Genomic DNA, 27,977 nt, shown 5'->3' on the forward strand with positions numbered 1-27,977 from the left:
ATCAGAGTTGAGAGGAGGGAAAGATGGAGGGAGAGAGGGCATCATCCGGGAGGGGGAGTTCATGGAAGCCATCTTGGGAAAGGAGATGAAGGGTGTAGAGATGGAGGGTAGGGGGCACACAACAGTGAAGGTGTGGCAGGGGACAGGGATGGGAGAGGAGAGGAGCAACCAGGGCGTGAGGGGGATCAAGGCGGCGGGAGGTGTAGAGTATGCGGATATGTTCAAGGAACAGGAGCAGATGGGGGAAAGGAATGAGGTCATAGAGGATCCGTGTGGGGGCAAAACTTGTATCGTGACTTCCTACTAGTAAGGCTCATCATCCTAGTTTCCTTGCAGGAAATAAAGAATGTACATGTAAATAAACAGGAAGGTATGTGTAAACTTGTACTCATGTTGGCTGTAAATAAGCTTGAAAACAGTAATGATAGACAAAGCAGTAGCAATTTTATTTTCATATCTCCTTAAGCTGGTTTCTCCCAGGTTCCCTACCTCAAATTCTTCAGTGGAGCATTCTTTATGTGCTGTTACATTTTTGTACGCTCTTACGGAAACATTCTGGGTATCGGCTTCAGCTGGAAGCCAATATGGCGGCCGCCGACTCCTTACTGAAGAGAGATGGCGCTCATGTGACGTAGGCGACGTTCTTCCATCTCATTGGTCAACGTTTAACGAACGTTCAGAGTATCAGTCCTGCTAGATATTGCTCTGGGCGTTCGGGAAGACTCGCCAACGTGCCTTTCCGACGCTATGAAGGCAGAAACTCGGCACCGCCGACGTTCAACGTTCGAATGCTAGTTCCGTGAGCCGACGGCTGAAAACCCACCGGCTAACCGCTGGCCATTCGCTTCTCGCCGTGACTATGCAGACACACACTTCCTAATATCGATTCACAGTTTCCTTCACTTTGCAATCAAACACAAGGCCGTTACAATATTAGCGAAAATTGCAGACGGGTGAGACGGTGGACATATCGTTAAGGTTTGATGAAGAAAGTAATGAATCTACAGCTTATCCGTCGGGAACCCCTAATAATACACACAAACCAAGAATAGTAAAAGCTGTGCGAAACGCCGTTATAGAGGAGTCCAGTTTGTTTTGGCCGCTAAACTGTTGACATGGTGCCCCTGTCTCGCGCAACAGTTCTGTGTGCCTATTGTTACTATATATTAATATTTTTTGATTGTATCTTTACCTTTCTTTTCGTTTCAGCTTCTGGGCGATTTGATGTTCACCTACCACGCTGTTCGTGCGGCCAAACTCCACAGCCTGAAGTCCGAGGCTCCCGCCTACTTCTTTGTCTGCCATCACATAAGTGAACAAATTCTTGAGGGGCCGATGGGAGAGTTCTTGAAAAATATGCAGAAGAAATACGATGGTACTGTTTTTTATGTACTAATTCTAGAAGTGTTTTTTTTCTGCACACAAAACCTCTTTCATTTTGATGTTACCACGTATAAGTGGTATTCATTACATATTTTTTTCTGAAATGCAAAATTAGTATTAGAACACTGACATAATGATGGGAGTGGAAATCACAGACTATAATAACAGATCACCTATGCATTTAATTCGTTACGCTGTGTGAAGGTCATTAGAGCCCATTCTCCTATTAGTTAGGTCTCCCTTGAGGGAGACTGAATTATTACCTGAACCGGATATTTACTAACTTATAAACGAAATCTGATACACTAGATGAAAGTCCATGTGACAATGAGAAATGAAACTGACATTTACTTATTTAAGTCCAAATTATATTGAAGAAGAAACGTACAGAATAAAAAGAAATAAAGAATTTGAAATGTATAGGCCTCCCGACATATATTCGGATATGCATGTTAAAAAAATGAATGCAACCAGATCAAGTAGACCGGTTGAGGAACTCTGTAAAACGCGCAGTAAACTGTACTTTTAATCAGTAAACTGGATCGTTGCCATAAAGGAAGACCTGACTGAATCAAAAGTAACACAAGTTGATATTCCACATGAAAAAATTGTTACATAGAAAATTCACTACTTGGCAGTTGCCTGGCAGAAAAAAAAATTGAAAAACTCGGCCAAATGATTTGTGGAATAATTTTTCAAAATAAAATAATTTAGACGAACATATGTCGCACATCATTAGCTGTGGTTGATTTCGGGCGTCATTCAAAGGTGTATCAAACGTTTCTGTAACCTCTTTCATGTTTTACTTTTAGACAGATCGTTTCACTAAACATTTGGCCAATATCATTTCAACACAAGTTGATATGCCACAAAAAAAAAGTTACATAGAAAATTCATTACCTGGCAGTTGGCCGGCATAAAAAAAATTTAAAAACTCGGCCAAATGATTTGTGGAATAATTTTTCAAAATAAAATAAATTAGAGGAACATATGTCGCAATCACTAGCTGTAGTTGATTTCAAGCATCATTCAAAGGTGTTTCAAACGTTTCTCTAACATCTTTTATGCTTTACTTTTAAGCAGATCGTTTCACAAAACATTTGGCCAATATAATTTCTTTTTTTTATTATTTTTCTGAATTTACTACTTGACTCGAAGGAAACAACTTTAATTGTTAAATACCGCACCAATGTAACTTTCTGTGCACAAAATATCTAGGCCTCGGAAAAATTAAACTGACACCTCATTTGCGTGCCTAGTGTCTGCTGTTCCCGGAACATCCTAAATTTAGTACCTCATTCGAAGGAAGCATTTCTGACAGTTCAATATCCGCAAAATAGCTAGGTCCTGAGTGGCAAGAACTCCATTGAGTGATATTTAAGGTTTCCGCTCCGCTCAAACATTTGACCAATAACCAAAAGCCGGAGATGACCTGTGCCTGACTAGCGGAATAGATGGCATTCTGAAAGAGTGAAAGTTGTAGGGTGCGCGAAGGAAAGCTTAAGAAAAGCCGGGAAATGACGCTTGTTGTGCATCACGGGGTCCAGCAGGGCCCAGGAGTGTACAATAACGATTACAACCGAAGAAGGAAAGCCGCTGAATGCCTGATGTTGTTCTCATTTTTTCAGGCGCTGTGCACGGAGCGGGCTTCGGCTACACCGTCTTTATGGAAACGTTTGGTGACGCTCCGCAGCCAGGATCTTTCGAAGGCAAACTGACTGACCAGCTGTCGCGCCTCTGGACCAGCTTCGCGAAAACAGGGTGCGTACCGGAAGCAGCGGGAAGTGCACGGGGCGACGAGGCTGTGGGCGTTCTGGTTGTGTACCAAGTACCACTGGGCTGTGCCCGTCTGACTTCGGAATGCCCTAGGGCAGGGCTTCCCAACCTCTTCAGCTGGCGGACCCCTTCTTCACTCGAAAATCCATGGCGGTCCCCTAGTCAGTCAAGAGTACAGTAACTTCAAATTTCAGAGCGAAACCCATGGGAACTGAAAGCTTCTTAATGCAGGTGCCATGTTCGCAATGACCCCTCCCCCCCCTCCCAAGTATCAATTGTCTTTGGTTCAGAGATGAATGAAAACAACTTGAAATTAACGATCCAATTTGAATTGCCACTGTATCCAGATATTTACTAGTGGATTTACTCCCTTTGTTCAACACACTATAGCCTGATTAAAATTACTTGGTAATTGAAATTTCCCACGATGGAGCTGTCTTCCTCCAAGAGCAATCAACGTCACGTCCAAACTCTTCGCTGTTGACAAGCTGTTGCTTATGGTCTGTTCACTTCTACTATTTGGCACTGTTGTGTAAGGAACATGCATATTTCGTGACAGTCGTGTGTGTGTGTGTGTGTGTGTGTGTGTGTGTGTGTGTGTGTGTGTGTGTGTATGTGTGTGGTTTTTCGTCAAATCCGAAGAAAAATGTTCAAATGTATGCAAAGGCTTCCTTTGGTCGTCCTCCCTCCTCATTCATTTCAACTGGAAACTTCCCATGTTGTGAAGGCGATGAAAAAACTGCAGCCTTCTTCAATGATCCTGACTTCAGCCACTGATCCATGTTAGAAGTAATAAACTGGTCAAAAATCGACTAATGAAACAGGTAGTGCACTGACAAGGCAAGTTTAACATTTAATGATGCCCGGGGCCGCGTACGTGCCAGCGAGCGCTGTGATTGGTCTACAAAGCTCGCTCCGCGCATGCGTAAAAGGTTTCAGCACATCTAGCGCCGTGAGCCGGCTCACAAACTACCCCCGTATTGTTGCTAAACAGTCGATCAGAGAAGCCGCATTCACCGGCACTAAACTGTGTATGCTTTCTCACTTAGGAACCGCAAAGGCTGCTTGGGGTACGACCTGAAATAAAAGTACACATGTTTTTCACACGAAAAAAAATAGTGATGAATTTGATTTTCACATTTTTATTCAACAATTTTACTCATTATTTTACACAATTTGGTGAAAGGTGGCCGCGGACCCCCTAGAAGGAGCCGGCGGACCACAGGTTGGGAAACCCTGCCCTAGGGGCTTACGTGAAGTTGAGGGATTGGGCTTGTGTGCGTGTTTTCTGTGTGTAATCTTGAGTTTGGTGCTTTATGCATGTGTAACTGGCCTCTAAAGAGGTTAATTTTGGGCGTTTATGGGAAGCTTCTCGTTATTCGTTTCCAAAGTTTTGTATGAGAAAGTGGGGCGAAGTTTATGTTGTTTCGTAAAAGTATGTGGATTTTTCTTGAATAAGTGTCTACATGGTGGATTGGCCTAGGAAGTCTCTTATGCGTGTGTTGGGGACCTATCTAATAGCACCTGAGATGACACGGAAAACTTTGTTCTGGAGACGTTGCAGTCGGGATAGTGCTGCGTCTGACGCCATAGACCATACCTCCGAGCTGTTACGCCGTCGCCAAGGTAGCCCCTGCGGGCCGGCAACACATCTAACACGACACAGGACTGAGGTTGCCTATGCCCAAAGGCGTAAGCTATGGTAAACATCGGCTGTTTTGGTAACAGATATTCTGCGTACTACTTCCTGCAGAGGGAGTTCGAAATGGCCTGCAGGAAGTATTACTACACCAACATCTGATTGGCTGACCAATACTATTTAAAGGCTAGAACCAGCACCGGACGTCAAGTGAATGTTCAGTGTTGTTCGTCCTTCCAAAGTGTTGCGAACAGAAATAATGTTGTTGTTGGATGTGAATTTTACGTCCCTTGCGAACAGAAACCAGACTGTCGCCGTGATTTTTAATTGTCTGTCTATTATTTTGCCTGTCTGCTTCATATTTATTTTATTAGCATCATCACCCCCTTGCTCTATGTTTTAAGTTCCACGATTATTCCGCCATGTTACCATTTAAGTCTCCGTTTTTATCGCCTATTTTTATTATTTATTATCGTCATCGTTTTCAAACAAATTCTGTAGGCTGAAGAGCGGCATCCTAAGCTGCTGTCACCCCGCCCCCTTCAATATAGGAAAAAAGAAAAACAGAAAAAAACACCGGATGTCAGTTCACGCCGAATACCGACCTCAAGAACGTCTCGACTACGTCTTCGCCATCGGAATAGGACTTGGAATTAAGTGTATGTATGTTTCCGCGGACTCTTGTGGGAAACTTAGAGGTTATCTTTTGTTGCCTCTAGTAGGAAATTCTTACTGGCTTTGTGATTGTGACTTTTCGTTGTTATTCAGTCATTTCCATGTAGACTCACGTAAATAAAAGTTGTGTTGTAAAAACTTTCGAATTGTCAGTTACAACACAAGTGGCGACGAGGATGGGACCACTTGTGTTGGAACTGACAATTCGAAAGTTTTTACAACACAACTTTTATTTACGTGAGTCTACATGGAAATGACTGAATAACAACGAAAAGTCACAATCACAAAGCCAGTAAGAATTTCCTACTAGAGGCAACAAAAGATAACTTCTAAGTTTCCCATAAGAGTCCGTGGAAACACACATAAACTTAATTCCAAGTCCTATTCCAATGGCGGAGACGTAGTCTTCACTGGAGATGTCCTTGGGTCGGTATTCGGCGTGAACTGATGTCCGGTGCTGGTTCTAGCCTTTAAATAGTACTGGTCAGCCAATCACATGTTGGCGTAGTAATACTTGCTGCAGGCCATCTCGAACTCCCTCCGCAGAAAGTACACTACTGACCATTAAAATTGTTACACCAAGAAGACCTGCAGATGATAAACGGGCATTCATTGGACAAATATATTATACTAGAACTGACGTGATTACATTTTCACGCAATTTTGGTGCATAGATCCTCAGAAATCAGTACCCAGAATAACCACCTCTGGCAGTAATAACGGCCTTGATACGCCTGGGCATTCAGTCAAACAGAGCCTGGATAGTGTGTACAAGTACAGCTGCCCATGCAACTTCAACACAATACCACATATCATCAAGAGTAGTGACTGGCGTATTGTGATGAGCCAGTTGATCGGCCACCATTGACCAGACGTTTTCAATTGGTGAGAGATCTGGAGATTGTGCTGGCCTGGGCAGCAGTCGAAAATTTTCTGTATCCAGAAAGGCCCGTACAGGACCTGTAACATACGGTCGTGCATTATCCTGCTGAAATGTAGGGTTTTGCAGGGATCGAATGAAGGGTAAAGCCACGGGTCGTAACACATCTGAAATGTAACGTCCACTGTTCAAAGTGCCGTCAATGTGAACAAGAGGTGACCGAGACGTGTTACCAATGACACCCCATACCATCACGCCGGGTGATACGCCAGTGTGGCTATGACGAATACACGCTTAAAATGTGCGTTCACCGCGATGTCGCCAAACACGGATGCGACCATCAGGATGCTGTAAAGAGAACCTTGATTCATCCGAAAAAATGACGTTTTGCCATTCACGCATCCAGGTTCGTCGTTGAGTACACCATCACAGGTGCTCATGTCTGTGATGCAGCGTCAAGGGTAGCCGCAGCCGTGATCTCCTAGCTGATAGTCCATGCTGCTGCAAACGTCCTCGAAGTGTTCGTGCAGATGGTTGTTGTCTTGCAAACGTCCCCATCTGTTGACTCAGGGATCGAGACATGGCTGCACGATGCGTTACAGCCATGCGGATAAGATGCCTGTCATCTCGACTGCTAGTGATACGAGGTTGTTGGGATCCAGCACGGCGTTCCGTATTACCCTTCTGAACCCACCGATTCCATATTCTGTTAACAGTCATTGGATCTCGACCAACGCGAGCAGCAATGTCGAGGTACGATAAACCTCAATCGCGGTAGGCTACAATCCGACCTTTCTCAAAGTCGGAAACGTGATGGTACGCATTTCTCTTCCTTACACGAGGCATCACAACAACGTTTCATCAGGCAACGCCGGTAAACTGCTGTTTGTATATGAGAAATCGGTTGGAAACTTTCCTCATGTCAGCACGTTGCAGGTGTCGCCACCGGCGCCGACCTTGTGTGAATGCTCTAAAAAGCTAATCATTTGAAAATCACAGCATCTTTTTCCTGCCGTCTGAATTTCGCGTCTGTAGCACGTCATATTCGTGGTGTAGCGATTTTAATGGCCAGTAGTGTAGTACGAGGAATGTCTGTTTCCAACACAGCCGATGTTTAGCATTGCTTACGCTTTTGGGCATAGGCAACTTCGGTCCTGTGTCGTGTTAAATGTGTTGCCGGCCCGCAGGGGCTACCTTGGCGCGGTGTAACACGAGCCATACAGGATGACTGGAACTATGAGCTGGCTCAACCATCCAGTGCACGGGGCAGGAAACGTGAAACTGGTCCTCGAAGGATGAAAGCTTCTGACATGTGTTATGTGAGTCATGCTGCCCACCATGGCTTACTTTGCTGTGTCAGTATCTACATCTCAATGTAACACTAACGCCCTACAAATAATAATATATTCCGGGCTATTGTGCCGTGGTCTAAGGGACTTCGCTTCAATACCCGACGTTTCGTCCCCATCTGCGAAGGACATTTTCAAGGGGTATCGCTACTACGAGCCAGGGTGTGAATCGTACATTCGACAAAGCTACGATCCCCCTTGAAAATGTCCTCCGCAGATGGGGACGAAACGTCGGGTATTGAAGCGAAATCCCTTAGACCACGGCATAATAGCCCGGAAGATTTTATTAACTGTGACAATTCCGGAAGTGGAAGTTCACATTTTACACTAACGCCTTAAGTCTTCAATTATTTGTTGCATATAGGGGTTTGCTACTTGGGAAGTACAATCAGAGATGAGAACAAAAGTGTAATGGATATTAAAAATGAGATTCACAATGATGTTTACCAGGAGCATTGTCCTAAGGACATCACACACATACATGCCCGAGGTAGGATTCGAACCTCCGACCGTAGCGGTCGTGCGTTTCCAGAATGAAGTGCCTAGAACCGCTCCGCCACACCGGCCGGCGGAGCAATTGGAACTATAGTTGTGGAGAGTGGATTGTGGGGGGGACAAGAAAAGAAACAAATCAGAAGCAATATAGATGTGGAGATGGATAACAGCAGAAAAACAGCCTCGACTGAAACAAAATCTAATGAATAAATATCAAAATCAGTTAAACAGAAAAGGACATTGATAAGGTAACATGATACAACGACGAGGCCTAAATTATTTGTAGGTCTAATGCGGCATAAGTGCTTCACACAGAAGAGACTTGACAGGAAAAACTTGGGTGCAAAATCAAGAGACATACCAGAACATCCATATTACAATGTTCTGTCACTGGAGCGAACTGCAGCAACTGCATCAAAACGGAATTTTAAGTTCTGTTCCTATAATTGCATAAAATAATAAAAATTAAAGATACTCTGCCTTTCTGAAAGAGCACAATTTTTTGTTTAATGCCCAAACATTTTTCATCATCCTTATGGCGTCTTCAACAGGTTTTTTTTTCTTTTATTGTTTATGAAATATACGCTTACAATATTAACATAGTTTCTTTTTAGTAGCCTTCTGGGTTATTCGATGCGGCCCACCATGAATTCATTTTCATTTTAGAGTAGCACGTGTACCCTGTGTCCTCCATTATTTGTTGGATGTATTCAAATCTTACTCTCCGCTTCATGTTTTACCCTCTAAGTTCCCTCTCGTATCATACAGGTATTGGCTTGTCGCAACAGATGTCTTAACATCCTGTCCTTTCTTCTTGTCAGTGTTTTCTTCGCCGATTCTGTGGCAAACCTCCTTATTCCTCATCTTATCAGTCCACCTAATTTTCAACATTCTTCTGTATTACCATACCTCAAACGCTTCGATTCCCTTCTGACCTGGTTTTTCCATAGTCCATGATGCACTACCGTACAATGTTGTGCGCCAGAAGTATATTCTCATTTTTTCCTGAAATTAATGCCTGTCTTTGGTACCAGAAGCCTTCTGTTGGCCAGGAATGGCCCATTTGCCTCTGCTAGTCCACATTTTAATTCCTCCTTGCTTCGTTCATAATGGGTAATTTTGCTTCCAAGGTTGTAGAATTCCTTCATCTCGTCTACTTCGTGACCATGAGTTTTGCTTTAAGCTTTTCGCTGTTTTCATTTCCGCTACATCTCATTACCTTGGCCTTTTTCTGATATGCTCTCTATCCATATTCTGTACTCATTAGACTGTTGATTCCATCCAACACATCCTGCAATTCTTCTTCACACTCACTAAAGATAGCAACGTCATCAGCTTATCATTAATTTCCTTTCACCATGAATGTTAACACCACTCTTGAACTTTCCGTTTATTTGTGCCATTGCTTTTTCAATGTACACGCTGAACACTAGGCATGAAGACTACATCTTTGTCTTACACCCATTTGAATCAGAGCACTTATTTCTTGGTTTCCAGTCTTATTGTTTCTCTTCGTTCTTGTAGATAATGAACATTACCCTGCTATCCCTATAGCTTACTCCTACTTTTCCCAGAATTTCGAACAGGTTGCATCATTTTACACTGTCGAAAGCTTTTTCTAGGTCGACGAATGCTACGAGTGTTTCTTGGGTTTTCTTCAGCCTTGCATCCAATATCAACCCGAGAACTGCCTCTCTGGTGCCCTTGTCGTTGCTAAAACCAAAGTGATCCTCATCTAGGAGATCCTCAGTTTTATTTTCGATTCTTCTACATATTATTCGTGTCACCAGTTTGGATATTTGAGCTGTTAAACTGATTGTGCGACAATCTTGGCACTTATCTGCCCTTGTTAGCCTCGGAATTGTGTGGATGATACTTTGCGAACGTCTGATGGTACGTCGCCAGTCACATAGATTTTACATACCAACTTGAATGGACGTTCGGTTGGCACTTGCCACATTTTTTTTACAAATTCCGATGGGATGTTATCTACCCCTTTTGAATTACTTGATCTCAGGTCTTCCGGAACTCTTTTCAGTTCTGACTCTAATGCTGGATCACCTACATCATCGACATTCGCCCCAATTTCTTCTTCGATCACGTCATCAGACAAGTATACGTCATCTTCTCTTACTATACCTCCTCCTCTTATGATCCTTGAACAGAATGGCCGTCCGGTGTGGCCGAGCGGTTCTAGGCGCTTCAGACTGGGGCCGCACGACCGATACGGTCGCAGGTTCTAATCCTGCCTAGGGCATGGATGTGTGTGATGTCCTTAGGTTAGTTATGTTCAAGTAGTTCTAAGTTCTAGGGGACTGGTGACCTCAGCTGTTAAGTCTCATAGTGCTCAGATCGATTTGAACCATTTTTTTGGACAGAATATTCGCTATTACCATCTGAAATTTATTGTAGAACTCCTGTTAATCTTTCTCATCTCTCATTCCTGCTGCCAAGCCCATATTCCCCGTAACCCTTTCTTCTGTTACTTACGTATGTTAGCTATACGTAAGCATCAAATTTTCTTGTTGTCTAGATTAAATACGTACTGCACCTTTTGTTTACATTTTGTGTGCCCTGTTACCGCCAACACAAAGCAGGTATAAGTCTATATTATGTTATGTTATGTTACGTTAACCGGGGATCTAGAAACAACGGCGAGGCTCCGTCCCAGCCGCAGCCACAGTGGTCCGCAACCCGACGACGACTACCGCAGTCCACTTCACTCCTCCGCCGCCCCACACCGAACCCAGGGTTATTGTACGGTTCGGCCCCCGGTGGACACCCCAGGGATCGTCTCACACCAGACGAGTGTAACCCCTATGTTTGCGTGGTAGAGTAATGGTGGTGTACGCTTACATGGAGAACTTGTTTGCGCAGCAATCGCCGACATAGTTTAGCTGAGGCAGAATAAGGGGTACCATACAGCATTTGCTAAGGCAGATGGAAAACCGCCTAAAAACCGTCCACAGACTGTCCGGCTCATCAGACATCGACACAAATCCGCCGGGCGGATTGGTGCCGGGGACCGCCGCTCCTTCCCTCCCGGAGAGCAGTGAGTTAGGCCGCACGGCCAACCGGGCGGGCAAGTCTATATTACTGTCATGTGCAACAGACACATTTTAGAGCAACGCCTGAGTTCAATTTTTTGTTTAGAATATGAACGCTAAACTACGTATTGCTGTTAAAATAGCGGCACAAGCTCCATTCGGAAGCTTATCATTGATGTAGTTGACCTGTCCTGAGTTGTACGTGCCTATTTTTTGCCTGCTAAATCCGTTGTTTTCGTTATTTTTATGTGCGAACTATCGTGAGCATCTGCAAACTTTAGTGAGGTTTTGATATGGAAAACAGGGCCAAATGAAATCAGTAATCAAAAAATATTATTCGAAACTCTAGGCAAAATATCAGATAGCATACAATAAACTGTGACACAATCTAAAGAAAAAAAAACACATCTGAGCAAATTCAAATTCCGCAGTCCCCAATAAAAAATAAAACAGCGAAACAAACGACTGTCAACAGCGAACCTGAAATGTAAACGTGAAGTGAAAAATACCCAGGGTTCGTATCCAGTTGTCGCTGATAGGATGCCTAAAAGATGCTGCGTTCTCGAAATGCTACACAACAGATCAAGCAAATAACATTAATAATTTCATTACAACAAATAAGTTTGACAACAATTAACTTTGAATTCATAGCGGTGTCGGAAGCGATGGGCGACATGCAAACAGTCAGTGTCTTTTGCTATATACAATGTCCCATGAAAGCAATTGATACGGATCGTTGCCGTAGCGCTCTCCCAGTACTGTGCTAATACTGTCCGGCCGAGGCTGGCAGGAGCGGCGCTTATAGTCTCTTCGTATCGGTGCCGCCCCTGTCGTGGTGCAGTCCTTGTTAGTAGCGATGGGGAGCTCTTGAATGAGTCGTTTAAATGAACGCTTCACTCCAGTGAAGTGTGAACCAACCACTCAATTTCAATGAACTGGTACTTCAAACTCTTCACAGATAACACACTCCTCACTTTTTTCTAGTTCACTCACTCTCTTCCCCTCTCCCTCATCCCATTACATCGGCGCTACGTCACTTATTCTCCCTTCACTTCAGTTCCCCCTCTACTGCCTGTCGACGAATCGCGCGGCGTTTGTGGGAAACGATAGGTTTGTGTGGGGTTTTGGCGGTGAGGGGCGAGGGGAAGGCAGCGTCAGCTGCTTCCTGCAGTGCTGACATCATTACCCGTGACTATTTGTGCAGTTCAGTTATACTTCGCGTCTACCGGTAGCCTACCGTTGGCAGCGCTTGCGGACAAATGAATATTACAGATACAAACGATGAGGCTGGCTGTGTGAGCACGCACGGCCAACATGTTAATAACACTGAAATCGTACCAATGACTACAGGTGACAGTTTACGTTTTGAATCTGAAGGGTTATTATTCTCAACAAAAATAAATCTACAGGAAAACTTCTGAATTATTACTTAAAGTAGATATGTAGACTTTGTGACAGTGGTAAACATACACATTCTATTTTGGAATGAATTTTAAATGGAACATAAAATTGGACTGCATTTCGTTGGTAGCCCTAGTTTTCAGTCCATGAATACAACAAATAATGTTTCACTTGGCAGATAAAGACTTTTTTGGGCGCTTCATGAGAAAATGTCGAGCAAGATTAAATGTAATACCTTCTTTATATGTGACAGGCTTCTCTGTTTATCTTTCCTTTCTCCCCTTCGACCATACTCTATTTAAGTTATCTCAGACGTTGTAAGAGCGTAAAACGTTGCGTGCACGTTACTCCATAGTTCGGCCATCTGTTGGTAAAATTATGAAGTATTACGAAGCTTTATTGTACGAGCGAGGCGAAGCGAGCGTAGCCGCTGCTGAGCGGCGAACTGGGCAACTTCGCCAGGCTTCTGTACTTCATGAATGAACTACACTCCTGGAAATGGAAAAAAGAACACATTGACACCGGTGTGTCAGACCCACCATACTTGCTCCGCACACTGCGAGAGGGCTGTACAAGCAATGATCACACGCACGGCACAGCGGACACACCAGGAACCGCGGTGTTGGCCGTCGAATGGCGCTAGCTGCGCAGCATTTGTGCACCGCCGCCGTCAGTGTCAGCCAGTTTGCCGTGGCATACGGAGCTCCATCGCAGTCTTTAACATTGGTAGCATGCCGCGATAGCGTGGACGTGAACCGTATGTGCAGTTGACGGACTTTGAGCGAGGGCGTATAGTGGGCATGCGGGAGGCCGGGTGGACGTACCGCCGAATTGCTCAACACGTGGGGCGTGAGGTCTCCACAGTACATCGATGTTGTCGCCAGTGGTCGGCGGAAGGTGCACGTGCCCGTCGACCTGGGACCGGACCGCAGCGACGCACGGATGCACGCCAAGACCGTAGGATCCTACGCAGTGCCGTAGGGGACCGCACCGCCACTTCCCAGCAAATTAGGGACACTGTTGCTCCTGGGGTATCGGCGAGGACCATTCGCAACCGTCTCCATGAAGCTGGGCTACGGTCCCGCACACCGTTAGGCCGTCTTCCGCTCACGCCCCAACATCGTGCAGCCCGCCTCCAGTGGTGTCGCGACAGGCGTGAATGGAGGGACGAATGGAGACGTGTCGTCTTCAGCGATGAGAGTCGCTTCTACCTTGGTGCCAATGATGGTCGTATGCGTGTTTGGCGCCGTGCAGGTGAGCGCCACAATCAGGACTGCATACGACCGAGGCACACAGGGCCAACACCCGGCATCATGGTGTGGGGAGCGATCTCCTACACTGGCCGTACACCACTGGTGATCGTCGAGGGGACACTGAATAGTGCACGGTACATCCAAACCGTCATCGAACCCATCGTTCTACCATTCCTAGACCGGCAAGGGAACTTGCTGTTCCAACAGGACAATGCACGTCCGCATGTATCCCGTGCCACCCAACGTGCTCTAGAAGTTGTAAGTCAACTACCCTGGCCAGCAAGATCTCCGGATCTGTCCCCCATTGAGCATGTTTGGGACTGGATGAAGCGTCGTCTCACGCGGTCTGCACGTCCAGCACGAACGCTGGTCCAACTGAGGCGCCAGGTGGAAATGGCATGGCAAGCCGTTCCACAGGACCACATCCAGCATCTCTACGATCGTCTCCATGGGAGAATAGCAGCCTGCATTGCTGCGAAAGGTGGATATACACTGTACTAGTGCCGACATTGTGCATGCTCTGTTGCCTGTGTCTATGTGCCTGTGGTTCTGTCAGTGTGATCATGTGATGTATCTGACCCCAGGAATGTGTCAATAAACTTTCCCCTTCCTGGGACAATGAATTCACGGTGTTCTTATTTCAATTTCCAGGAGTGTAGTTCATTTGTACGCTTCACGGCCAAGAGTGAAATGAATGAAGCAGTTCACGGGAATGAACGAGTTCGACCCGTCTCTACTTGTTAGCGGGCTATCGGCTGACGTCGTCTCACCGCCTTCTTTGCTCTTGCGATCTTCGTCTTCGTGCCAGCTCTTGTCGATACACCGAAACTGCACCAACATAGGAACATCTAGAAATCGCCAAGTGCAAAAGAAAACATAAGCAAAGACAGTCATAAGACTGCAATACACTCTATAAATGCCGAGCTATACGAAATAGTTTCGCAATCCAAAACGTCGCAAAAGCTTGCCGATACCCTCAAGTTACTTTAAACACAAAAACAATGACAGCAACACGTACAGCAGGCCAGGACAGGTCAACTACAGTAATTATAAGTGGCAGAATGGGGCATATGCCACTATTTACATCTTTTAATATTACACAGTCTAGCATATTACACTATAAATAAAAAATTCGATTGACGTGTTGCCCTAATATCCTGAGGCAGTAGGCAGCTGGTCGGGGAGTGTTAAGATGATGGGTTAGGAAAATTATACATACTTCAACAGTAAAGTGTTCATTTGTGTGGCCATTTTGTCCGTAGTTACTTTATAATTATTGAGGGTATTTATGTTCGGTCGTTACAACTACAAGAAGATGCGTGTTTTTCTCACCAGACGCGTTTCACTTTATTGAAGTAAAGCATCATCAGAAGTCTGCAACTAAAGATATTCACAACTGATTTATTTTTAAGATTTAAAAACAGTTGGTTTTTGCTTACGTCTGCTTTCTCTTTCGCCTACTTACATCATGATATGCCGTTTGCTAGCACGTCTTTGGCTTCTTTATTCAGTAGACAATATTACTTGTAGTCTAATTGTCTAATTTGTATGCTCCTAAGTGTGCACTGTGTTCTGTACTGTTGCCAACATTACCACTTATATATATATATATATATATATATATATATATATATATATATATATATATATATATATATGTGTGTGTGTGTGTGTGTGTGTGTGTGTGTGTTGGCAACGCTACAAAACACAATACGCAATTAGAAGTATACAAATAAACAGTGAACAATGGTACGAGATGGTGTGCTGTGACAAACTTAAAAAATGCATACTTCCGCAAGGCAGTGAAAAATTAGACCATAAGAATCAGTGTCTAACGAAGAAAGAAAATAATCACGGGATAGCAGACAACATTTCCTGTTGTGGGCGAAAAACCAAGCAGACATTACCGTAAGTAAAACTCAAAAAATTGTTAAAGAACTGTCTTTCGTTATTAAAAACAAATCAGATTTTAAATATCTTTAATGCTGACCACTGATGATGCTTCACTTCAATAAAACGAAACCGTCTGGTGAAAAAACACGCACTTCCTTGTAGCTGTAATGACGGAGAAAAATTACCCTCAGGAAATTAAATAGTAGTTTATAATCGAAAAATTACTGAACACTTTGCAATTAGTAAAACACACAATTTAATAGTGGGAGTCCTAATCAATAGCAAGGAAGGCACTTGATCCCTCGGCTCATCAATAAATACAAGTCTTAAAATGCATGGGTACAAAGTGAAAATTTAAAAAGGACAAATGTCACCGCATATTGGCGGACCCAAAATAAAATCCCCTTCCTTTTCTTATCAAATTTTAAAATAATGAGCAGTTGTACAAAGACTTGTTAACTGCAGTATGACGCTGGTCGATAAAAGACAATTACAGGTCAAGAATTTCAGTTGATCTAAGAAGTAACTACAACTACCACATGCACAAATAGCTTATCGCATAATGATAATAGCCTACCATGGCGAACCCATTTCAAGTAATTAAATTTTAAATACAAATTTCATTAAGCATCCTCCACCCATGAAGACCGGCTTACGAAATCACAGACCAATATTAAGTGAATAAAATGTAACTATTCAAATAACTTTAATGACATTTAAGACAGATACAGGATAACAGGATCAATGGCTGGAGGCATGCACACAAATTTCACAGTGAGAGAAGATGTTTTAAGATGTACACGAAATTTGATTAAGAGTACAATATGCCCATTAGTAATTATTTCGCGGCAAACTGCATGGAACATACAGTATGCCGCAAATGGCCGGACCAGAGTTATACTAAAATCCGCTTCTAGACGGTGCTGCTTATATTTCCGAAGTATGTTTTGCAAGGAATCAATCAAGGCAAGCCGGCCAGTGCGGCCGAGCGGTTCTAGGCGCTTCAGTCTGGAACCGCGCGATCGATACGGTCGCAGGTTCGAATCCTGCCTCGGGCATGGATGTGTGTGATGTCCTTACGTTAGTTAGCTTTAAGTAGTTTTAAGTTCTAGGGGACTGATGACCTCAGATGTTAAGTCCCATAGTGCTCAGAGCCATTTGAACCAATTAAGGCACACCCGTCGAGCAAACAAGATCGGCAGTCGACCAAATATACAGAACGAATTAGCTAAGCCTAACGGATAAAAATAGCAATCAAACAAATTCAGTACGATTGTTACACAGGTGGCTAGTTCAGCAAACAGCAAATAACTAGTTATGCAGTTTTTCTAGAATCAGTCAGCCAGCTGTCTTGCATACAATGAAGCGCCAAAGAAACTGGTATAGGCCTGCGTATTCAAATACAGAGATTTGTAAACAGGCAGCATACGGCGCTGCGGTCGCTAACGCCTGTATAAGAGAACAAGTGTCTGGCGCAGTTGTTAGATCGCTTACTGCTGCTACAGTAGCAGGCTATCATGGTTGGATCGCGGTGTTACAGTCGGCGCACGAACAACGGGGGACAGCATCTCCGAGGTAAAGTTAACGTGGGGATTCTTCCGTACGACCATTTCACGAGTGTACCGTGAATATCAGGAATCCGGTAAAACATCTAATCTCGCCATCGCTGTGGCCGGAAAATATCATGCAAGAACGGGGCCAACGATTACTGGAAGGAATTGTTCAACGTGAGAGAAGTTCAACCCTTCCACAAATTTCTACAGATTTAAGTGCTGGGCAATCAACAAGTGTCAGAGTGTGAACCATTCAACGCAACATCGTAGATACGGGCCCAGTCGTGTGTACCCTTGATGACTGCACGACACAAAGCTTTACGCCTCACCTCGCCCGGGTCCGTCAGCACAGACGTGGACTGTTGGTGAAACTTCCTGGCAGATTAAAACTGTGTGCCCGACCGAGACTCGAACTCGGGAATGATAATCTCATTCCGGAAACATCCCCCAGGCTGTGGCTAAGCCATGTCTCCGCAATATCCTTTCTTTCAGGAGTGCTAGATCTGCATGGTTCGCAGGAGAGCTTCTGTAAAGTTTGGAAGGTAGGAGACGAGATACTGGCAGAAAAAAAGCTGTGAGTACCGGGCGTGAGTTCTTGCTTCGGTAGCTCAGATGGTAGAGCACTTGCCCGCGAAAGGCATAGGTCCCGAGTTCGAGTCTCGGTCGGGCACACAGTTTTAATCTGCCAGGAAGTTTCATATCAGCGCACACTCCGCTGCAGAGTGAAAATCTCATTCTGGAAACATCCCGCAGGCTGTGGCTAAGCCATGTCTCCGCAATATCCTTTCTTCCAGGAGTGCTAGATCTGCATGGTTCGCAGGAGAGCTTCTGTAAAGTTTGGAAGGTAGGAGACGAGATACTGGCAGAAGTAAAGCTCTGAGTACCGGGCGTGAGTTCTTGCTTCGGTAGCTCAGATGGTAGAGCACTTGCCCGCGAAAGGCATAGGTCCCGAGTTCGAGGCTCGGTCCGGCACACAGTTTTAATCTGCCAGGAAGTTTCATATCAGCGCACAATCCGCTGCAGAGTGATAATCTCATTCTGGAAACATCCCCCAGGCTGTGGCTAAGCCATGTCTCCGCAATATCCTTTCTTTCAGGAGTGGTAGATCTGCATGGTTCGCAGGAGAGCTTCTGTAAAGTTTGGAATGTAGGAGACGAGATACTGGCAGAAGTAAAGCTGTGAGTACCGGGCGTGAGTCGTGCTTCGGTAGCTCAGATGGTAGAGCACTTGCCCGCGAAAGGCATAGGTCCCGAGTTCGAGTCTCGGTCGGGCACACAGTTTTAATCTGCCAGGAAGTTTCATATCAGCGCACACTCCGCTGCAGAGTGATAATCTCATTTTGGTGGACTGTTGGTGTCTGCCTGGTCGGACGAATCTCGTTTCAAGGTGTATCGAGCGGACAGACGTGTACGGGTATGGAGACAACTTCATGAATCCATGGACCCTGCATGTGCTCAGTGAACTATTTTAGCTGGTGGAGACTCTCTAATGGTGTGGAACGTGTGCAGTTGGAGTGAAATGGGATCCCTGATAAGTCTAGGCACGACTTTAATAGGTGACACGTACGTAAGCGTCATATCTGATCACCTGCAACCATTCATGCCCATTGTGTATTCCGGCGGACTTGGGCAATTCCAGCTGGACTATGCGACACCCCACACGTCCAGAATTTCGGCGGAGTGACTCTAGAAACACTCTTCTGAGCTTACACACTTCCGCTGTCTGCCCGCATCTCGTGGTCGTGCGGTAGCGTTATCGCTTCCCACGCCCGGGTTCCTGGGTTCGCTTCCCGGCGGGGTCAGGGATTTTCTCTGCCTCGTGATGGCTGGGTGTTGTGTGCTGTCCTTAGGTTAGTTAGGTTTAAGTAGTTCTAAGTTCTAGGGGACTGATGACCATAGATGTTAAGTCCCATAGTGCTCAGAGCCATTTGAACCATTTGAAGCCATCCGCTGTCTACCAAAGTCCTCAGACATGAACACTATTGGGCATATCTGGGATGCCTTGCGACGTGCTGTTCAGAAGAGATCTCCACTCCCTCATACTCTTTGCTGTAGGAGTCATGATGTCAGTTCTCTCCAGCACTACTTAAGACATTAGTCGAGTCCGTGCCACGTCGTGTTGTGGCACTTCTGTATGCTCGCGAAGCCCCTACACGATATTAGGGAGGTGTATCAGTTTGTTTGGCTTTTCAGTGTATAAAGGTGCCATTTCCACAGATGCGTGAAGAATTAACATTACCAAAAATAATCTGAAAGACTCAAGCTCAGCTAACGTGTACAACGAGGCCCATTCCTTGGTTCGCTGTAGACTTCCATAAGCTAGGTATTTAATGTCTAATCTCTCATGTAATAACCCCACATGATCACGATTAAATACAGTTCTAAAACACTACTGGCCATTAAAATTGCTACACCACGGAGATGACGTGCCACAGACGCTAAATTTAACCGACAGGAAGACGATGCTGTGATATGCAAATTATTACGTTTTCAGAGTATTCACACAAGGTTGGCGCCGGTGGCGACACCTACAACGTGCTGACATGAGGAAAGTTTCCAACCGATTTCTCATACACAGACAGCAATTCACCGGCGTTGCCTGGTGAAATGTTGTTGTGATGCCTCGTGTAAGGAGGAGAAATGCGTACCATCACGTTTCCGACTTTGATAAAGGTCGGATTGTAGCCTATCGCGATTGCGGTTTATCGTATCTCGACATTGCTGCTCGCGTTGGTCGAGATCCAATGACTGTTAACAGAATATGGAATCGGTGGGTTCAGAAGGGTAATACGGAACGCTGTGCTGGATCCCAACAACCTCGTATCACTAGCAGTCGAGATGACAGGCATCTTATCCGCATGGCTGTAACGCATCGTGCAGCCACGTCTCGATCCCCGAGTCAACAGATGGGGACGTTTGCAAGACAACAACCATCTGCACGAACAGTTTGACGACGTTTGCAGCAGCACGGACTATCAGTTCGGAGCCCATGGCTGCGATTACACTTGATGCTGCATCACAGACAGGAGCGCCTGCGATGGTGTACTCAACGACGAACCTGGATGCACAAAAGGCAAAACGTCATTTTTTCGGATGAATCCAGGTTCTCTTTACAGCATCATGATGGTCGCATCCGTGTTTGGCGACATCGCGGTGAACGAACATAGGAAGCGTGGATTCGACATCGCCATACTGGCGTATCACCTGGCGTGATGGTATGGGGTGCCATTGGTTACACGTCTCGGTCACCTCTTGTTCGCATTGACGGTACTTTGAACAGTGGACGTTACATTTCAGATGTGTTACAACCCGTGGCTCTACCCTTCATTTGATCCCTGTGAAACCCTACATTTCAGTAGGATAATGCACGACCGCATGTTGCAGGTCCTGTACGGGCCTTTCTGGATACAGAAAATGTTCGACTGCTGCCCTGGCCAGCACATTCTCCAGATCTCTCACCAATTGAAAACGTCTTGTCAATGATGGCCGAGCAATTTGCTCTTCACAATACGCCGGTCACTACTCTTGTTGAACTGTGGTATCGTGTTGAAGCTGCATTAGCAGCTGTACCTGTACACGCCATCCAAGCTCTGTTTGAGCCAATGCCCAGGCGTATCAATGCCGTTATTGCGCCCAGAGGTGGTTGTTCTGGGTACTGATTTCTCAGGATCTATGCACACAAATTGCGTGAAAATGTAATCACATGTCAGTTCTAGTATTTTTTTTTCTTTCGAATAACCCATTTCGAGGGTACGATGAATCAGCTTTGGCTACTCTTCATTGTATTAGATTTCTTCAGTTTCCAAATTTCCTTCATCCTTTTAGAGTGTTGTTCCCTTTCTTCTTGAGTCCACTTTCGTCTAGTTACTTTCTTTCTCTCCTGAAATTCTGCCTTTTGAACTGCCTTTCTGAAATGTGTTCTGTTTTCTATTGTGTCTATTGTAACTCCAGCATTTTCAATGTCCTTTTCAGTCTCTATGAACCATGCTGGCTTGGATTTGTAGCCATTGAGTAATGTGAATATCCGCTTGGTTAGTCTGTTGTTATCCATTCTGAATATATGTCCAAAAAACTGTAGTCTCCTCTTCCTCATTACATCAGTTAGTTTCTCCGTTTTCAGATATAGCTCTCTGTTTGGTCTTAACCTGTATTCAGCATTATCGTTTCTTTTAGCTCCCAGTATTTTCCTTAAAACTCTTCTTTCGACCTTCTCTAGTTTCTCAAGATCTCCATTTCTTGTTAGTTTAAGTGTTTCTGCCGCATAGAGAGCTTCAGGTCTGGCCACTGTTTGGTAGTGTCTTAATTTCGTGTTCCAGGACAAGGATTTTTTATTATAAACGTTTTTGGTCATATGAAACACTCTTTCCATTTTGTGCACTCTAATTTCTATAGCTATCTTTTCTTTGGCATTGTATGTAATCCACTCTCCTAGGTATTTAAAGGAATCTGTTTTGTGTATTGTGTTGTTGTCAACTGCAATATTTTGAGGAGCATCACAGATGTTTGTCATAAACTTTGTTTTTTCATAGGATATTTGTAGTCCTACTTTGGCTGCTTGTTTTTGTAGTTCTCTTATTTGTTCTTGGGCATTGTCTAGTGAATCTGTAATCAATGCCATGTCATCTGCGAAGGCTAAACAGTCGACAGTGATCTTGTTTGGATTTCTCCCTAGTTGAATCCCTTTAGTATTGATGGCCTTCCTCCATTCTCGAACTACCTTCTCCAAGACACAATTGAAAAGCAGAGGTGACAGACCATCTCCCTGTCGAGCAATTGACTTTATTTCAAACGATTTTGAGAGCTCTCCCCTAAATTTTACATTCGATTTTGTATTTGTCAAAGTACCTTTAATTATTGCAGTTGTTTTAGCATCGAGTCCCAATTCTTTTAAGATATCAAGCAGTGTATTTCTGTCAATTGAATCATAGGCTTTTTTAAAATCCAAAAAAGTAATTACATATTTTCTGATTTTCCTCATTTCTATTATGTTCTTTAAATTTACTATTTGTTCTGCACATGACCTTCCCTTCCTAAATCCAGCCTGATACTCTCCTAGCTGTTTGTCAAGTATCTCTTCTGCTCTTTTTAAAAGCGCCTTAGACAAGATCTTATAGGTCACTGGTAAGAGGGAGAATCCCCTATAATTGCTAGGATCTGTTATCTTCCCTTTTTTACGTAGTGGATGTATTAATGCAGATGTCCAGTCTGGTGGTAATCTGTGTGTTGTCCAGATTTCTTTTAGTATTTCTGATAGACACTGTATCATGTTGTCACTAGAGTACTTCCATAGTTCAGCAACTATATTATCCTCTCCAGGGGCTTTATTATTTTTAAGCTCTTTTATGATTTCTTTTATTTCTTCTGTGGTTGGCGGCTTGGAGTCTGGTGGTGTTGGGTTTACAATATTGAAATTAAATTTTTCTTTCGGTGGATAACAGTTATGTAGTTCTTCAAAATATTCAGCAAGTATTCTACAGTTCTCTATGCTATTGTATGCAGTTTTCTGCGTTTTTGGGTCTGTGAAAAATAGACTAGGAGGAGAGTATTTCTTTAAGTTACTTTTGAAAATTTTATAAAAGTCCCTAGCATTGTTCTGTTTGAAGTTGGAGTCTGTTGATGCTAGTTGGTCTTTTATGTATTGAACTTGGGTCTTTTTAAGGCCTTTTGAAGCTTACTTCCAGGCTTCTTTTAGGGAGTTCCTATTTTTATCATTTTTGTTGGCATTCCAAATGTCCCAAGCTCGTTGTCTTGTTAGGATTAGTTTGTCACACTCATCATTCCACCAGGCTTGTTTCCATTTTTTGGTAAGGAGAATGGTTTCTTCTTCTGCTGTCTGTACTATATCTTTTTGAAGTTGTTCCCATGTTTTAGGTGTTTTCTTTTCCAAAAGTGTCCTGAAATTGTGTTCCTTGGTTAATTTCTGAGTGTCAAACTTTTTAGGTTGATATTCGCTCTTTCTTTTATATATTGGTCTAATTTTGAATTTAACGACAGATAGATAGTGATCTGAATCTAAACTTGCACTCTTAGCAACTTTTACATTGAGTATCTCTGATGCAGACAGTCTGCTTATAGTAACATGGTCAAGTTGTTTCTCCCCACAGACTGGATTCGGGGATACCCATGTAGTTTGTTTTCTAGGGAGTTTTTTGAAATATGTAGACTTTAGAACTATGTCATGTTCTCTGCATAAACTAATAAGTCTTTCTCCATTTGCATTGGTTCTTTTATGTGCAGGGAATTTGCCTACTATGGATTGGTGATGACGTTCTTTGCCGATTTGAGCATTAAAGTCTCCCAACAATTTTATTGTGTTTTTGGATGAAATCTGGTCTAAGGTTCCTGCCTAAAAATTTCTGTTTGTTCTTTTTGTGTTCTGTTTTTCTCATTTGTTGGTGCATGTGAGTTTACAATGGTATACAGTTTGTTTACTGATTTGAAGGTTAATGTTGAAAGCCTTTCATTGACAGATTTAAATTCTACTATCGAGTTTAATATATTTTGGTTTACAATGAATCCTGTTCCAAATTGGGGTACATTCTTCATAACTGTTTTTCCTGGCTTCCCTTTGAAGATTCTGAATCCCTCTGAATCAAATGAATGTTCATCAGTATACCTTGTTTCTTGGAGTGCAGTTATCATTATATTTTTCTGTTTTATAAAATTTATTAACGTTTTAAGTTTTCCTGTTTTTAGAAGTGAGTTTACGTTGAACGTTGTCAAGTAGTTTATATTTTTGTGTTTAATTTTATTTTTGCTTGCTTAAGACAGGTTTCAGGATGCTCCGACTCATCCTTCGCACATTGCTGTAGGCCCCCAGAATCCGAATGCCTACTTTTAATTTCCTTAGAAATTGGAGATTGGTTACTCCCTGGGGTAAAATTTCTTACCAGGCGCGTATCCATTGTCGATTGTTTGTTGGGTTAGGGGAACAAGTTGCCTAAGGATTCTACTCGAGGTTATTAGCTCCGAGGAATGGTTTTCAGCCGCACCACTGGTGGACAGACGCTGACCACTCAGCCGCTTGTTTCAAGACAGACGCCAAGTGGATTTTTTTCTTTGGTTGCCTCTTCCGCTAGTTCCGCCGTACCGAGAACTATTCCCTCCGCCTTCACTACCGTTGAGGTCTTCACTGTAGTCCTAGCAAGGAGCCCTTACAAGGTGCTATCACCTGGGCCAGGTGAACCTTGGTTTTTAACGAGGTTGTTACTCCTCCCCCTCCTCCTTCCTCACCTCTTGTATGGTGAGGCCCCGGGCTTGGGACCGGCGTAGCGGAGTTCAGTTCTAGTATAATATATTTGTCCAAGACAGAGAGGGACAAAAGAATGTAAACAAGGTGTTCAAATGGTTCAAATGGCTCTAAGCACGATGGGACTTATTATCTGAGGTCATCAGTCCCCTAAGAACTGCTTAAACCTAACTAAACCAAGGACAGCACACACATCCATGCCTGAGGCAGGATTCGAACCTGCGACCGTAGCAGAAGCGCGGTTCCGGACTGAAGCGCCTAGAACCGCTCGGTTACAGCGGCGGGCTAAACAAGGTGTTGCTTTTACTGTCTGATGATGACGATGATTGTCTGTGAAGCCATAAAGCCAGGCATCCTATCTGTTCTTTGTTACCTTTCTTTATCTTTTCCTTTCTCTATGAGCCACGTCACTTTCTTTTCCCTTAATTTAATTTACTGCGTGTTATCACATTTCTCTTTCTCTGCCCCTTCCACCTCTTTTCCTCACATCCACCGATCTCGCCGTTTGCTCCCCCCCCCCCCCCAAAAAAAAAATCAACCCAACAACCAACTTATATTTATTGTTGAACTTATCATAAAAGAATATAAACTGTGTGTTTTTTCTGCATTGTAGTTATTTCTAAATGTTGTATCATATGTAATTTACAATATTCCTTTTCTACTGAATGTAATGTACTATTTGTAGAATGCGTGGTAGGATGAAAGAGATTACCAGATAGCCTTAATCTGAGTTAAATAAATAAGGAAACCAATATTTCGTCGCTTGTGAGGAACCTTTCATTCTGTGTGTGCAGCCGGCTAGCAGACCCTGAGGTGGAGGTGTCATGGCCGCCTTTCACAGAGAAGGACGAGTCTTACCTGCACATCACCAGCGACGGGCTGTGCATAGCCAAGCGGCCATTTGAGGAACAGGTGGCCTTCTGGGAGAAACTCTACAACCAGTATGGCGGCTAGCAGCCAGCAGCAGTGCAGAACCAAGGTGCATCAGTAGAGGCCGCCGAAATGTAATCGGGAGAGACAGTGGCCAGTCTATCGCAAAAAAACATCAAATATGATATACACAAGGGATGTCTAAAACATTGTGCCTGTACAATGAAAATACATGAAATAAATCGTAACAGGATACTACCTATAACACCATAAGGAGAATACTAACGCTTTAATATTAGCAAATCTACCCTACAAATGCTACCTCTTCTACAGGATTTTTGAAGACCGTGACTAATGGGAAGGAGTGGGACATTATTACGCATCCTGGATAAACTAAATGTTGGTGTCATGAGGAGTGACTATAGATGGAATCTACGGTCTGTAGCAAAAAGTATGTGGTTGTTGTTGTGGTCTTCAGTCCAGAGACTGGTTTGATGCAGCTCTCCATGGTACTCTATCCTGTGCAAGTTTCATCATCTCCCAGTACCTACTACAACCTACATCATCTGAATCTGTTTAGTGTATTCATCTCTTGGTCTTCCTCTACTATTTTTACCCTCCACGCTGCCCTCCAATACTGAATTGGTGATACCTTGATGCCTCAGAACATGTTCTACCAACCGATCCCTTCTTCCAGTCAAGTCGTGCCATCAACTCCTCTTCTCCCCAATACTATTCAGTACCTCCTCATTAGTTATGTGATCTACCCATCTAATCTTCAGCATTCTTCTATTGCACCACATTTCGAAAGCTTCTATTCTCTTCTTGTCCGAACTATTTATCGTCCATGTTTCACTTCCATACTTGGCTACACTCCATACAAATACTTTCAGAAACAACTTCCTGACACTTAAATCTATACTCGATGTTAACAAATTTCTCTTCTTCAGAAACGCTTTCCTTACTATTGCCAGTCTCCATTTTATATCCTCTCTACTTCGACCATCATCAATTATTTTACTCCCTAAATAGCAAAACTCCTTTACTACTTTAAGTGTCTCATTTCCTAATCTAATCCCCTCAGCATCACCCGATCTGACTACATTCCATTATCCTCATTTTGCTTTTGTTGATGTTCATCTTATATCCTCCTTCCAAGACACTGTCCATTCAGTTCAGCTGCTCCTCCAGGTCCTTTGCTATCTCTGACAGAATTACAATGTCATCGGCGAATCTCAAAGTTTTATTTCTTCTCCATTGATTTTAATTCCAACTACGAATTTTTCTTTTGTTGCCTTTACTGCTCGCTCAATATACAGATTGAATAACATCTGCGATAAGCTACAACCCTGTCTCACTCCCTTCCCAACCACTGCTTCCCTTTCGCGCCCTTCGACTCTTATAACTGCCATCTGGTTTCTGTACAAATTGTAAATAGCCTTTCGCTGCTTGTATTTTACCCCTGCCACCTTCAGAATTTGAAAGGGAATATTTCAGTCAACATTGTCAAAAGCTTTCTCTAAGTCTAAAAATGCTAGAAACGTAGGTTTTCCTTTCCTTAAACTATTTTCTAAGATAAGTTGTAGGGTCAGTAGTATTGCCTCATGTGTTCCAGCATTTCTACGGAATCCAAACTGATCTTCCCCGAGGTCGGCTTGTACCAGTTTTTCCATTCGTCTGTAAAGAATTCGTGTTAGTATTTTGCAGCCTTGGCTTATTAAACTATTATTTCGCTAATTTTCATACACCTGATTTCTTTGGGATTGGAATTATTATATTCTTCTTGAAGTCTGAGGGTATTTCGCCTGTCTCATACATCTTGCTCACCAGATGGTAGAGTTTTGTCAGGACTGGCTCTCCCAAGGCTGTCAGTAGTTCTAATTGAATGTTGTCTACTCTTGGGGCCTTGTTTCGATTCAGGTCTTTCAGTGCTCTGTCAAACTCTTCACGCAGTATCTTCATCTACATTTTCTTCCATTTCCGTAATATTGTCCTCCAAAACATCGCCCTTATATAGACCCTCTATATACTCCTTCCACCTTTCTGCTTTCCCTTCTTTTCGTAGAACTGGGTTTCCATCTGAGCTCTTCATATTCATGTAAGTGGTTCTCTTTTATCCAAAGGTCTCTTTAATTTTCCTGTAGGCAGTATCTATCTTACCCCTAGTGATATGTGCCTCTACATCCTTAAATTTGTCCTCTAGCCATCCCTGCTTAGCCAGTTTGTACTTCTTGTGGATCTCATTTTTGAGACGTTTGTATTTCTTTTTGCCTGCTTCATTTACTGCATTTTTCTATTTTCTCCTTTCATCAGTTAAACTCAATATTTCTTCTGTTACCCAAGGATATCTATTAGCCCTCGTCTTTTTACCTACTTGATCCTGTGCTGCCTTCACTACTTCATCCCTCAAAGCTTCATTTACTGCATTTTTATATTTTCTCCTTTCATGAATTAAATTCAATATCTCTTCTGTTACGCAAGGATTTCTATTAGCCATCGTCTTTTTACCTACTTG

The 27,977-nt window shown here is 43.6% G+C and overlaps 1 protein-coding gene across 1 annotated transcript in view; it reads left to right on the forward strand.

The window, feature by feature from the left end:
* LOC126106432 (esterase FE4-like) overlaps window positions 1–25,722 on the forward strand; it is a 201,960-nt gene extending 176,238 nt beyond the window's left edge. Inside the window, exons 8-10 of the mRNA XM_049912712.1 lie at window positions 1,210–1,375; window positions 3,012–3,144; window positions 25,387–25,722. Coding sequence (XP_049768669.1) covers window positions 1,210–1,375; window positions 3,012–3,144; window positions 25,387–25,546 — 459 coding nt within the window. The 3' untranslated portion in view covers window positions 25,547–25,722. The remainder of the gene's footprint in view (window positions 1–1,209; window positions 1,376–3,011; window positions 3,145–25,386) is intronic.
* The last annotated feature ends 2,255 nt before the right edge of the window (window positions 25,723–27,977 follow it).

Source organism: Schistocerca cancellata, chromosome 10 (assembly GCF_023864275.1).
Source record: "Schistocerca cancellata isolate TAMUIC-IGC-003103 chromosome 10, iqSchCanc2.1, whole genome shotgun sequence".
Lineage (NCBI taxonomy): Eukaryota > Metazoa > Arthropoda > Insecta > Orthoptera > Acrididae > Schistocerca > Schistocerca cancellata.